The following is a 15736-nucleotide window of genomic DNA, read 5'->3' on the forward strand; positions in this document are numbered from 1 at the left end:
CTGCCAAGAGAACTTAGACATGGTATCTCAATTTTGCCTGATTAAGGGACCCACAGAGGTTCACCTTTTTTTTTTACATGCTGATCGTATGCTAATAAGGACAGATTTATTTCAAGAAGACTGTAGTATCCGGCTGTATACTGTATGCTCTGGCATCAGCCACTGTTTGCTTCGGATTGCAGTGAATGGATCTATTGTAATCTGGTGTGCTATAGGGATATCTTCTTGGCCTGTAAAGGATATTTTCCCCTTGTCAAGACAAAAAGTGATGGTAATCTCTCCAACAGTTGTTAGTATGTGGTTCACACACTTCAACATCCATCTATAAAGACATTAGGTGCCTACATTTATTTATCTTTTATTCTTTTATAAATACTTTATTTTGGTCAAGAGCAGGAGTCTCCAAACTTTCGGTATGAGGGCCACATCATATATTTTACAAATTTTGGTGAACCAAAAAAACATTCTCCAAGAATTAACTTCATATTAGAGGCCTCCCTATCACATCAGTAGTCACTCTTTCACACCACAAGCATCCCCATCACATTAGAGCCCCACCTATCTCATCAGAAGGCCCCCATTACATCAGAGTCCCCCTTTCTCATCAGAAGCCCTGTAACGGAACTAACCCCAACTGCACTAGGATATTTCCGTTAGACTCCCGCTTCCCTGTCCGAGCACAGATCCACGGACACCACCGCTGGCCATACAAGACGAGACAGCACCAGACTTGAAGGAAAACCAGGAGATAGACTGCTTTATTTTAACCCAGATACAAGATTTATACACAGGGTGGGACAATACATTTAGTAACAAGAGACACACAGCAGACACCCCCCACCAAGCCAATACATAATAGTTTGCTCCCAAGCAAGACACACAACAATGGGACAACCACATGGCAGTAAACAATGAACAACCCCCACACCCCACCTATACATGTCTACACAATATCAGGACATTCCACCCTGTACCCCTAACAGGCACAGGGTGGCTTACACATAGGAGGGATATGGGGAGCTTAGACAGGTCTCCCCACCCCTCCAACGTGAGCTGTGTTCCATGGGCCCCCCACCCAAAGTCACTCCCCTCACAAGCCCCATTACATTAGAGTCCCACTTTCTCATCAGAAAGCCTCCATTACATCCGATTCCCCTTTTCTCATCAGAAGCCCCCATTACATCAGAGTTCTACTTTCTCATCAGAAAGCCCCCATTACATCAGAGTTCTACTTTCTCATCAGAAAGCCCCCATTGCATCCGATTTCCTTTTTCTTATCAGAAGATCCCATCATGTCAAAGTCCCTCTTTCTCATTAGAAGCCCCTCATCACAACAGAGTCCCCTTTTCTCATCTTACGCCCCCCCATCACATCAGAGCTGCCCTTACATATCAGAGTTCCCCCATACATCAAGGTGCTCATCAGAGCCTCCCCTTACATTAGGGTCCGCATCAGAAGCAGAGACCAACTGGTCTGATTCCTCAGCTTGTGCATTGCATCCATAGACATCTCTGACCCAAGCTGTGGGCCGGATACAATCTTGTAGTGGTCCAGATGTGGCTCATAGGCTGTAGTTTGGGGACCCCTGGTCAAGAAGAAGTCAGAACACTACAACAGTGTGTTTCACAGTGGTCATGAAGAAGGCCTAGACTCATGTGTTCCCATTGAAGTACCTCTTATGTCCCGTAGAGGATGTTCCCATAGTCAAGGGAGAAGGTAAACTTTTCCCAACAGAACAAGGTCTTACTGTATGTTATGGGTTAAAACCAAAATTCTGTACGTATGAAGTTCAGGCACCTAGAGGTACACATATCTGCAGCAGGCTCCAAGCCTTCCTGTCATGGATGAATCCAGGGCTGTTCTACAAAGCAAAGCCTTTACACTTCCTTCCTTATAGTACTGATGCTTGCCCACCTACCCACCTACTTCCTGTCCATTGATACTGAACAATGTGGCTGCCCATCATAGTGATGGTTCAAGAGGAATTGGTAAGGAACAGGGCTTTGCACTAGGCTCCGATATGGCCTGGAAGTGTCAGAGCCTTGCCTGGCAGAACAGTCCAAGACTTGGCCATGACAAAAAGGTTTGGAAAGTTGCCACATTAGTAATACCTCATCTGGAATATGCAGTTCAGTTTTGGGCACCAATTCACAAAAAGAATATCAGAGAACTGGAGAAAGTACAGAGAAGGGCAACCAAACTGATAAAGAAGCATGGAGGAGATCAGCTATGAGGAAAGATTAGCTTAAAATAGTTTATTAAGAGGGGATCACTATTTACAAGTACATAAGGGGGACCTGATCTCCATGTATAATACATAAGGGGGGACATGATCTCCATGTATAATACATAAGGGGGGACATGATCTCCATGTATAATACATAAGGGGGGACATGATATCCATGTATAATACATAAGGGGGGACCTGATCTCCATGTATAATACATAAGGGGGGATATGATCACCATGTATAATACATAAGGGGGATATGATCTCCATGTATAATACATAAGGGGGGATATGATCTCCATGTATAATACATAAGGGGGGATAAGATCTCCATGTGTAATACATAAGGGGGGATATGATCTCCATGTATAATACATAAGGGGGGATATGATCTCCATGTATAATACATAAGGGGGGGATATGATCTCCATGTGTAATACATAAGGGGGGATGTGATCTCCCTGTATAATACATAAGGAGGAATGTGATCTCCATGTGTAATACATAAGGGGGATATGATCTCCATGTATAATACATAAGGGGGGATATGATCATTATGTATAATACATAAGGGGGGATAAGATCTCCATGTATAATACATAAGGGGGGGATATGATCTCCATGTATAATACATAAGGGGGATATGATCTCCATGTATAATACATAAGGGGGGATATGATCTCCATGTATAATACATAAGGGGGGATATGATCTCCATGTATAATACATAACGGGGGATATGATCTCCATGTATAAATACATAAGGGGGGATATGATCACCATGTATAATACATAAGGGGGGGATATGATCTCCATGTATAAATACATAAGGGGGGGGATATGATCTCCATGTATAATACATAAGGGGGGATATGATCTCCATGTATAATACATAAGGGGGGATATGATCACCATGTATAATACATAAGGGGGGATATGATCTCCATGTATAATACATAAGGGGGGGATATGATCTCCATGTATAAATACATAAGGGGGGGGATATGATCTCCATGTATAATACATAAGGGGGGATATGATCTCCATGTATAATACATAAGGGGGGATATGATCTCCATGTATAATACATAAGGGAGGGGATATGATCACCATGTATAAATACATAAGGGGGGTATATAATCTCCATGTATAATACATAAGGGGGGATATGATCTCCAGGTATAATACATAAGGGGGGATATGATCATTATGTATAATACATAAGGGGGGATAAGATCTCCATGTATGATACATAAGGGGGGATATGATCTCCATGTATGATACATAAGGGGGGATATGATCTCCATGTATAAATACATAAGGGGGGATATGATCTCCATGTATAATACATAAGGGAGGGGATATGATCACCATGTATAAATACATAAGGGGGGTATATAATCTCCATGTATAATTCATAAGGGGGGATATGATCTCCAGGTATAATACATAAGGGGGGATATGATCTCCATGTATAATACATAAGGGGGGATATGATCTCCATGTATAAATACATAAGGGGGGATATGATCTCCATGTATAATACATAAGGGGGGGATATGATCTCCATGTATAATACATAAGGGGGGTATGATCTCCATGTATGATACATAAGGGGGGATATGATCTCCATGTATAATACATAAGGGGGGATATGATCACCATGTATAATACATAAGGGGGGATATGATCTCCATGTATAATACATAAGGGGGGGATATGATCTCCATGTATAATACAAAAGGGGGGATATGATCTCCATGTATAAATACATAAGGGGGGATATGATCTCCGTGTATAATACATAAGGGGGGATATGATCTCCATGTATAATACATAAGGGGGGGGGATATGATCACCGTGTATAATACATAAGGGGGGATATGATCTCCATGTATAATACATAAGGGGGACCTGATCTCCATGTATAATACATAAGGGGGGACATGATCTCCATGTATAATACATAAGGGGGGACATGATCTCCATGTATAATACATAAGGGGGGACATGATCTCCATGTATAATACATAAGGGGGGACCTGATCTCCATGTATAATACATAAGGGGGGATATGATCACCATGTATAATACATAAGGGGGGATATGATCTCCATGTATAATACATAAGGGGGGATAAGATCTCCATGTGTAATACATAAGGGGGGATATGATCTCCATGTATAATACATAAGGGGGGATATGATCTCCATGTATAATACATAAGGGGGGATATGATCTCCATGTTTAATACATAAGGGGGGATGTGATCTCCCTGTATAATACATAAGGGGGATATGGTCTCCATGTATAATACATAAGGGGGGATGTGATCTCCCTGTATAATACATAAGGGGGGATATGATCTCCATGTATAATACATAAGGAGGAATGTGATCTCCATGTGTAATACATAAGGGGGGATATGATCTCCATGTATAATACATAAGGGGGGATATGATCTCCATGTATAATACATAAGGAGGAATGTGATCTCCATGTGTAATACATAAGGGGGGATATGATCTCCATGTATAATACATAAGGGGGATATGATATTCATGTATAATACATAAGGGGGGATATGATCATTATGTATAATACATAAGGGGGGATAAGATCTCCATGTATAATACATAAGGGGGGATATGATCTCCATGTATAATACATAAGGGGGATATGATCTCCATGTATAATACATAAGGGGGGATATGATCTCCATGTATAATACATAAGGGGGGATATGATCACCATGTATAATACATAACGGGGGATATGATCTCCATGTATAAATACATAAGGGGGGATATGATCACCATGTATAATACATAAGGGGGGGATATGATCTCCATGTATAAATACATAAGGGGGGGGGATATGATCTCCATGTATAATACATAAGGGGGGATATGATCTCCATGTATAATACATAAGGGGGGATATGATCACCATGTATAATACATAAGGGGGGATATGATCTCCATGTATAATACATAAGGGGGGGATATGATCTCCATGTATAAATACATAAGGGGGGGGGGGGATATGATCACCATGTATAATACATAAGGGGGGATATGATCTCCATGTATAATACATAAGGGGGGATATGATCTCCATGTATAATACATAAGGGAGGGGATATGATCACCATGTATAAATACATAAGGGGGGTATATAATCTCCATGTATAATTCATAAGGGGGGATATGATCTCCAGGTATAATACATAAGGGGGGGATATGATCTCCATGTATAATACATAAGGGGGGATATGATCTCCATGTATAAATACATAAGGGGGGATATGATCTCCATGTATAATACATAAGGGGGGGATATGATCTCCATGTATAATACATAAGGGGGGTATGATCTCCATGTATGATACATAAGGGGGGATATGATCTCCATGTATAATACATAAGGGGGGATATGATCACCATGTATAATACATAAGGGGGGATATGATCTCCATGTATAATACATAAGGGGGGGGATATGATCTCCATGTATAATACAAAAGGGGGGATATGATCTCCATGTATAAATACATAAGGGGGGATATGATCTCCGTGTATAATACATAAGGGGGGATATGATCTCCATGTATAATACATAAGGGGGGGGATATGATCACCGTGTATAATACATAAGGGGGGATATGATCTCCATGTATAATACATAAGGGGGGGTATGATCTCCATGTATAATACATAAGGGGGGGATATGATCTCCATGTATAATACATAAGGGGAGATATGATCTCCATGTATAATACATAAGGGGGGATATGATCACCATGTATAATACATAAGGGGGGATATGATCACCATGTATAATACATAAGGGGGATATGATCACCATGTATAATACATAAGGGGGATATGATCTCCATGTATAATACATAAGGGGGGATATGATCACCATGTATAATACATAAGGGGGGATATGATCACCATGTATAATACATAAGGGGGATATGATCTCCATGTATAATACATAAGGGGGGGATATGATCTCCATGTATAATACATAAGGGGGGATATGATCTCCATGTATAATACATAAGGGGGGATATGATCACCATGTATAATACATAAGGGGGATATGATCACCATGTATAATACATAAGGGGGGATATGATCACCAGCTATAAATACATAAGTGGGCCATATAGTGAACTTGGTGTAGAGTTATTTACTTTCAGGTCAACACAGAGGACAGGTGGGCAGTCTTTACACCTGGAGGAAGTTTTAACCTCCACATACAGAAAGGCTTCTTCACAGTAAGAGCGGTGAAAATGTGGAACAGACTTCCTCAGAAACTGGTTCTGGCCAGCTCAGTAGATTGTTTTAAACAAGAGCTGGATGATTCTTAAATGCACAAAATATAACTGAATATTAACATTTGCAAGTAATAACACCAGCAATGATATCTGTATGCTATCTGGGGGATCAGGAGGGAATATTACCCCCCCCCCCCTCCACCGCAAGAGCAAATTGGACCATGCTTTATAGGGGGGGTTTTTTTGCCTTCCCTTGGATTCACCATGGGTACAGGATTGTATCTTCGCCTATCTCATATCCACACCAGTTGGAATGTCCTACAAATGTGAGGCTTCAGAGAGGATCAGTCTGGTCTCCATTGACTTTAACCATTTTTTTTTTTGCCTTCCTCTGGATCAACTGTGGATATAGGATTGTGTATAGGGAGGTTTTCTATTGATTGAACTAGATGGACTTGCGTCTTTTGAAGCTGGATAACTGTAAAAATGTGAGAATTACTGTAAAAATGTTTTGGGCTCCCTAACTGTAACTGATTTCCCAACAGTTGGCTCCGGAGTTATAGTACGGCTATTGTAATTTCTGTATGCGATTAACCGGTCAGTGCATTCTTTTCCTGCCAGGTAAAAGATATCGTGGCTCAGCATACAAAGGAGTGGTCCGATCTGATTAGCACACACAGTGCTGAAGAACAGGAACTCCGGGACCTCCACCTGAGTCAGCAATGTGAGCTCCTCAAAAAACTGCTGATTTCCGTCCAAGAACAACAGACACAGCAACTGAAACTCTCTCATGACCGGTGAGTGGAGGACACCTAAATTTTGGGGACGAAAAAAAATGACATATATGTACAGCGTTGCATGACCGCGCAATTGTCAATTAAAGTAACGCAATGCCGTATCGCAAAAAATTAGCTGGTCAGGAAGGGGGGTAAATCTTCCGGAGGTCAAATGGTTAACCACCTCCCGTCCGGCCGGATGGTGGCAGTGCAGGGGCGGGTGGCAGTTTATAAACGGCCTCCCCGCCGCCTGCTTGTGCACGCTGCATGGGAGCGCACAGCACCGCGATCCGGTGCCCGCTGTGTCCTCCGGACACAGTGGAACACCAATCGTTGTACGGGACCTCTGTGCGAGGTCCCGATCATGTGATCACTGATTGGCCAATCAGTGATCACATGCAGAGTAGTAAGCAAGATGTCACTTCTGACATCATTGCTTACTACGTGTGAAATCTGTGAATGATCACAGAGGTCATATGGTACAGGGCTATTCACAACAGCCTTGTACCATGTGACAAGCTGTGACCAATCACAGCTCACACAGTAGTTCTCAATGGCTGCAAGAATTCAGCCAGAGAGAAGGAGAAATGATTGCTTTTACAGACTTTAAGGGTATAAAAGCAATCAGTGTAAAAAAAAAAAAAAATCTTCATCACCCCCCACAAGTAGTACATTGTCACCATGGTGACACTGTACTGCTAGGGTGACCGTATGTAGAAAAAAAAAAATATAAATATATATATATATAAATAAAAATAATATAAAAAAATAAAATAAAAATGTAAAAAAAAAAGTTTAAAAATTATAATTTTTGGTTATAAACTAATTTGGGTTATTTTTTGTTTTACTAAAGAGATAACAGAATAAATTTTGGCCAAGATTTATGATGAAATATTATTTATTTGCAAAATTTTATAAGAAAATCACTTTTTTTCAAAATTTTGGGACTTTTTCATTTACATAGCAAAAAAAAATAAAAATCCCAGAATAAATACCACCAAAATAAAGCTTTATCTGTCTCAAACAAAAATGCTAAAAAATTCATATGGGTACAGTGTTGCATGACCGCGCAATTGTCATTCAAAGTGTGACAGTGCTGAAAGCTGAAAATTGGCCCGGACAGAAAGGGGGTGAAAGTGTCCGGACTGGAAGGGGGTGAAAGTGTCCGGACTGGAAGGGGGTGAAACTGTCCGGACAGGAAGGGGGTGAAAGTGTCCGGACTGGAAGGGGGTGAAAGTGTTCGGACAGGAAGGGGGTGAAAGTGTCCGGACTGGAAGGGGGTGAAAGTGTCCGGACTGGAAGGGGGTGAAAGTGTCCGGACTGGAAGGGGGTGAAAGTGTCCAGACTGGAAGGGGGAGAAAGTGTCTAGACTGGAAGGGGGGGAAAGTGTCCGGACTGGAAGGGGGGGAAAGTGTCCGGACTGGAAGGGGTGGGAAAGTGTCCAGACTGGAAGGGGGGGAAAGTGTCCGGACTGGAAGGGGGGGAAAGTGTCCGGACTGGAAGGGGGGGAAAGTGTCCGGACTGGAAGGGGGGGAAAGTGTCCGGACTGGAAGGGGGGAAAGTGTCCAGACTGGAAGGGGGGGAAAGTGTCCGGACTGGAAGGGGGGGAAAGTGTCCGGACTGGAAGGGGGTGAAAGTGTCCGGACTGGAAGGGGGTGAAAGTGTCCGGACTGGAAGGGGGTGAAAGTGTCTGGACTGGAAGGGGTGGGAAAGTGTCCGGACTGGAAGGGGGTGAAAGTGTCCGGACTGGAAGGGGGTTTAAATGTCCGGACTGGAAGGGGGTGAAAGTGTCTGGACTGGAAGGGGGTGAAAGTGTCCGGACTGGAAGGGGGGGAAAGTGTCTAGACTGGAAGGGGGGGAAAGTGTCCGGACTGGAAGGGGGGGAAAGTGTCCGGACTGGAAGGGGTGGGAAAGTGTCCGGACTGGAAGGGGGGGAAAGTGTCCGGACTGGAAGGGGGGGAAAGTGTCCGGACTGGAAGGGGGGGAAAGTGTCCGGACTGGAAGGGGGGGAAAGTGTCCGGACTGGAAGGGGGGAAAGTGTCCAGACTGGAAGGGGGGGAAAGTGTCCGGACTGGAAGGGGGGGAAAGTGTCCGGACTGGAAGGGGGTGAAAGTGTCCGGACTGGAAGGGGGTGAAAGTGTCCGGACTGGAAGGGGGTGAAAGTGTCTGGACTGGAAGGGGTGGGAAAGTGTCCGGACTGGAAGGGGGTGAAAGTGTCCGGACTGGAAGGGGGTTTAAATGTCCGGACTGGAAGGGGGTGAAAGTGTCTGGACTGGAAGGGGGTGAAAGTGTCCGGACTGGAAGGGGGTGAAAGTGTCTGGACTGGAAGGGGGGGAAAGTGTCCAGACTGGAAGGGGGGGAAAGTGTCCGGACTGGAAGGGGGGGAAAGTGTCCGGACTGGAAGGGGGGGAAAGTGTCCGGACTGGAAGGGGGGGAAAGTGTCCGGACTGGAAGGGGGGGAAAGTGTCCGGACTGGAAGGGGGGGAAAGTGTCCGGACTGGAAGGGGTGGGAAAGTGTCCGGACTGGAAGGGGGGGAAAGTGTCCGGACTGGAAGGGGGGGAAAGTGTCCGGACTGGAAGGGGGGGAAAGTGTCCGGACTGGAAGGGGGGGAAAGTGTCCGGACTGGAAGGGGGGAAAGTGTCCGGACTGGAAGGGGGGGAAAGTGTCCGGACTAAAAGGGGTGGGAAAGTGTCCGGAGTGGAAGGGGGGGAAAGTGTCTGGACTGGAAGGGGGGGAAAGTGTCTGGACTGGAAGGGGGGGAAAGTGTCCGGACTGGAAGGGGGTGAAAGTGTCCGGACTGGAAGGAGGTGAAAGTGTCCGGACTGGAAGTGGTTAAAAAATGCTCAGAAAGCACGGTAAAATGCAGCAAAAACACGTATGTGTTTGGTGAATGAAAGCATATGCATTTCTTGCTGTGTTTTTGTGGGGAATCCGTGTGAAAGTCGCCTCACACTAAGGAGTTTGTGAAGCATTTTTGCGGTAAAAAAAAGCGTCTGAAAAGCTCAAGAAAAACGCTTCCCTATGTATGTGAATGTATATTTATGTATGTTTTTACACTGAGGCGTTGCACTTACACCTCAGTGCCCGGACTTGAAGTTGTTAACTAATACATTCTGGCACTGCTTACATTTGGGCTGGGCATGGTGACCGCACTGTCACCATCACCAAGGTGCAGGGTACGGAGTAGTACCACCTGTGTGCTTCTTCCTGCATCCTTCCCAGCAGCCACCGAATTTTCCTTTTGGCGAAGGTGATGTACTCTTCCTGCCCACGCTTGCTGAAGCTCATGTCTGTTTTCCAGCAAGAGCTCATACTGTTGACCAAGTGGTCCAACGATGGAGGACAACCGTGGCCATCCGGGCCAAAAAAAAATGTCAGATGGTTATCGGCCTCCGAGTTGCAGCACAGAAACCGATTTGCTGTTTAGATTTCCTATTCATCGGTTATTTCAGTATGATTCATTTTCTACTTGTATCTATTCACAGAGAAAGCAAGGAGATGAGGGCAAACCAGGCCAAAATTTCAATGGAGAACAGCAAAGCCATCAGCCAGGATAAATCCATCAAGAACAAGGCAGAGCGGGAAAGGTAAGTGCTTTTATTGAAATGTTTGCTGTACGCCGTGGAAGATGTCAGATCGAACCAGTCATTGAAGATGCCACGGATAATGCATTAGGATTTATTGCTACAGAGGGATCATTGTTTGTCCCTCGCAGTCACATGTTGTTGTGTACAATATTTAGTTCAATTGTAAATCCATTATTTGTGATGCTTTCTAGTTGCAGCGCAGAATCCAGCAACGTCTTCAGCAATTTGAACTATTCCAGCTAAAACACATGTACAATACGTGCAAAGAAATGTATGGGGTGCTTATTGTGTTTACTGTATGGTGTCCTTAGTTACTAGGTGTAAAGTGTTACTAAACCCCCCACAGTACAATCAGTCTGTAGATGCAGTAAAGTCTGCTTGTTATACTCATAGTGAATGCAGGGTCCTAGTAGACCGGATATAGTGAATGCAGGGTCCGGGGAGAGCAGATATAGTGAATGCAGGGTCTGGGGAGAGCAGCTATAGTGAATGCAGGGTCCGGGGAGAGCGGATATAGTGAATGCAGGGTCTGGGGAGACCGGATATAGTGAATGCAGGGTCCGGGGAGACCAGATATAGTGAATGCAGGGTCCTGGGAGAGCGGATATAGTAAATGCAGGGTCCGGGGAGACCGGATATAGTGAATGCAGGGTCCGGGGAGACCGGATATAGTGAATGCAGGGTCCGGGGAGACCGGATATAGTGAATGCAGGGTCCGGGGAGAGCGGATATAGTGAATGCGGGGTCCGGGGGGAGCAGCTATAGTGAATGCAGGGTCCAGGAAGACCAGATATAGTGAATGCTGGGTCCGGGGAGAGCGGATATAGTGAATGCAGGGTCCAGGGAGAGCGGCTATAGTGAATGCAGGGTCCAGGGAGAGCGGCTATAGTGAATGCAGGGTCCGGGGAGAGCGGCTATAGTGAATGCAGGGTCCAGGGAGGGCGGCTATAGTGAATGCAGGGTCCGGGGAGAGCGGCTATAGTGAATGCAGGGTCCGGGGAGAGCGGATATAGTGAATGCAGGGTCCGGTGAGAGCGGATATAGAGAATGCAGGGTCCTGGGAGACCGGATATAGTGAATGCAGGGTCGGGGGAGAGCGGATATAGTGAATGCAGGGTCCGGGGAGAGCGGATATAGTGAATGCAGGGTCCGGGGAGACCGGTTATAGTGAATGCAGGGTCCGGGGAGAGCGGATATAGTGAATGCAGGGTCCGGGGAGAGCGGATATAGTGAATGCAGGGTCCGGGGAGAGCGGATATTGTGAATGCAGGGTCCGGGGAGACCAGATATAGTGAATGCAGGGTCCGGGGAGAGCGGATATAGTGAATGCAGGGTCCGGGGAGAGCGGATATAGTGAATGCTGGGTCCGGGGAGACCGGATACAGTGAATGCAGGGTCCGGGGAGAGCAGATATAGTGAATGCGGGGTCCGGGGAGACGGGATATAGTGAATGCAGGGTCCGGGGAGAGCAGATATAGTGAATGCGGGGTCCGGGGAGACCAGTTATAGTGAATGCAGGGTCCGGGGAGAGCAGATATAGTGAATGCAGGGTCCGGGGACACCGAATACAGTGAATGCAGGGTCTGGGGAGACCAGATACAGTGAATGCAGGGTTCGGGGAGACCAGATATAGTGAATGCAGGGTCCGGGGACACCGGATATAATAAACGCAGGGTCCTGGGAGACTGGATATAGTGAATGCAGGGTCTGGGGTTTAGTAAATAAGGAAAACATTAACAATAAATATAATATTGCATACGATTGTTTCCTGTTTACCACTTGCAGCCAGTAGCTGGACACAGCTTCATCTATTCTTGTGGCGGATTTACTGCTGTGCTGTGAATAGCCCCAATACTATGGGACATATTTAGAAAGCAGTGACTTTCGAAAAACTTTCACCAATGTGAGTAAATGACTGTCATCTAAATCACATGCACCAGGAAGCTTCACCTGCAGTGGATGTTTGGTGAATTTTGTAAAGTGTGCACAAACTGTTGGCACTAAAGAAGTCCTTCATAATAATAATAATAATGTCAGATTCTAATAATGTCATTTTCACTGCTTTATGAATATACTGCCTTTGTTGTGAACAGACCTGAATGGTAGGCAGTCAAGTCAGAAAAGATTTAGGCTCTGTTCACACCAGTGAATTTTTTTAGTGCTTTTTGCAGAAACTCCCTACAGTCCATTTACCATGGTTTCCTATGGGACACGTTCACATTTTTGCTTTTTTGAGCTGCTGAGTTTTTGGAAAGGGTCGGGGACTTTTTCTAAAAGCAAAAAGCAGCATTTTTGCTACAAGAGTGTTCAATGGAGAAGCTGCTGAAATGCATGGCAGTGCGTTTTTGCCGCATTTTGTGTTTTGCATTTTTATTCTGCCTGGCAACAAAAAAATGTTTCCACTTTAACAAAAATATAAAAGAGCTGAACAACACACAGTAAAAATGCATAAAAATCATGTCAAAATCAAACTGCAATAAGCACTGGAGAAAGCATCAAATGCAAAATGCATATATGTGAACGAAGCCTGAAAGTGAATGCATAGCTGTTTTGTACATAGTTTTTTTAAAGTGGCTGTAAACCTCAAACATGACATATTAACAAAGCATTTCCCTCTATTGTGTGTACTTGTCTCCAGAGGCGTCCCTAGGGTTGGTGTCACCTGGTGCAATAACACTTGGTGACACCCCCTCCGATGATCCCCGCAGAATGGATCGGATCTGCGGATTCAGCAAAATGGATCGGACTCCGATCCATTATGCTCAATCCGCAGATGCGATCCATCCTGCGGGGATCGTCGGCTTTCTTTACAACTTCAAAAATAATTATCTACAAGGAATCCTCCCCCTCTAGTGATGTAAACCCTACTCACTCAGTAATGCCATAAACAATAATTCAAATAATCAGTAAATTATCCCATATGTGCTCTATATAACAGCGTCCAATAGAATTCCAAGAATTATAAAAATATGAAAAAGTGAAAAAATTAATACAATGTCACACTCAAAATCACTCTTTGTATTGTTTGAAGATCCTCACAAGTCAGCTCTCACTCAGATCCTCAAAAAAATAAAAAAAAACTCCACATAGTGCATTATCAATAAAGTATATATAGCACTCCACACGTGTTTCATATACAGTCATGGCCGAAATTGTTGGCACCCTTGATATTTTTCCTGAAAATCAAGTATTTCACACAAAAAAGGTATTGCATTAACACATGTTTTGCTATACACATGTTTATTCCCTTTGTATGTATTGGAACAAATATAAAACAGAGGCAGAAAAGCAAATATGACATAATGTCACACAAAACCCCAAAAATGGGCTGGACAAAAGTATTGGCACCCTTAACTTAATATTTGGTTGCACACCCTTTGGAAAACATAACTGAAATCAGTCGCTTCCTATAACCATCAATAAGCTTCTGACACCTCTCACCCGGAATTTTGGACCACTCTTCCTTTGCAAACAGCTCCAGGTCTCTCTTATTGGAAGGACACCTTTTCCCAACAGCAATTTTAAGATCTCTCCACAGGTGTTCAATGGGATTTAGATCTGGGCTCATTGCTGGCCACTTCAGAACTCTCCAGCGCTTCTTTGCCATCCATTTCTGAGTGCTTTTTGACGTATGTTTGGGGTCATTGTCCTGCTGGAAGACCCAGGATCTTGGACGCAAACCCAGCTTTCTGACACTGGGCCCTACAGTGCGACCCAAAATCCTTTGGTAATCCTCAGATTTCATGATGCCTTGCACACAGTCAAGGCACCCAGTGCCAGAGGCAGCAAAACAACCCCAAAACATCATTGAACCTCCACCATATTTTACCGTAGGTACTGTGTTTTGTTCTTTGTAGGCCTCATTCCGTTTTCGGTAAACAGTAGAATGATGTGCTTTACCGAAAAGCTCTATCTTGGTCTCATCTGTCCACAAGACGTTTTCCCAGAAGGCTTTTGGCTTACTCAAGTACATTTTGGCAAACTGTAGTCTTGCTTTTTTATGTCTCTGTGTCAGCAGTGGGGTCCTCCTGGGTCTCCTGCCATAGCGTTTCATTTCATTTAAATGTCGACGGATAGTTCGCGCTGACACTGATGCTCCCTGAGCCTGCAGGACAGCTTGAATGTCTTTGGAACATGTTTGGGGCTGCTTATCCACCATCCGGACTATTCTGCGTTGCAATCTTTCATCAATTTTCCTCATCCGTCCACGACCAGGGAGATTAGCTACAGTGCCATGGGTTGCAAACTTCTTGATAATGTTGCGCACTGTGGACAAAGGCAAATCTAGTTCTCTGGAGATGGACTTGTAACCTTGAGATTGTTGATATTTTGCCACAATTTTGGTTCTCAGGTCCTCAGACAGTTCTCGTCTCCTCTTTCTGTTGTCCATGCTTAGTGTGGCACAGACAGACACACAATGCAAAGGTTAAGTGAACGTCTCTCCTTTTTATCTGCTTTCAGGTGTGATTTCTATATTGCCCACACCTGTTACTTGCCCCAGGTGAGTTTACAGGAGCATCACATGCTTGTAACATTCTTATTTATCCGCAGTTGTGAAAGGGTGCCAATACTTTTGTCCAGCCCATTTTTGGAGGTTTGTGTGACAATATGTCGAATTTGCTTTCTTTCCTCCCTTTTTTTGTTTTGTCCCAATACACACAAAGGGAATAAACATGTGTATAGCAAAACATGTGTTAATGCAATACGTTTCGTGAGAAATACATGATTTCCTGGAGAAATATCAAGGGTGCCAACAATTTCGGCCATGACTGTAAGTGCAAAAACGTGAGAAAAACAACCACAGCAACTTGTGTCACAACAGTGATGTGATATACTCAGTGTATTCACTACAATG

General features: G+C 44.3%; 1 protein-coding gene across 3 annotated transcripts in view; it reads left to right on the forward strand.

The window, feature by feature from the left end:
• The window catches only part of PLCB4 (phospholipase C beta 4), a 569741-nt gene that overhangs the window by 529643 nt on the left and 24362 nt on the right, over nucleotides 1-15736 (forward strand). For all 3 annotated transcript variants that reach the window (XM_089687591.1, XM_089687592.1, XM_089687593.1), the window contains 2 exons: nucleotides 7139-7314; nucleotides 10780-10881. In XM_089687591.1, coding sequence (XP_089543717.1) covers nucleotides 7139-7314; nucleotides 10780-10881 — 278 coding nt within the window. The remainder of the gene's footprint in view (nucleotides 1-7138; nucleotides 7315-10779; nucleotides 10882-15736) is intronic.

This window comes from Staurois parvus, unplaced genomic scaffold (assembly GCF_062004578.1).
Source record: "Staurois parvus isolate SC_StPar_1 unplaced genomic scaffold, SC_StPar_1.0 ptg000431l, whole genome shotgun sequence".
NCBI classification, from domain to species: Eukaryota; Metazoa; Chordata; class Amphibia; order Anura; family Ranidae; genus Staurois; species Staurois parvus.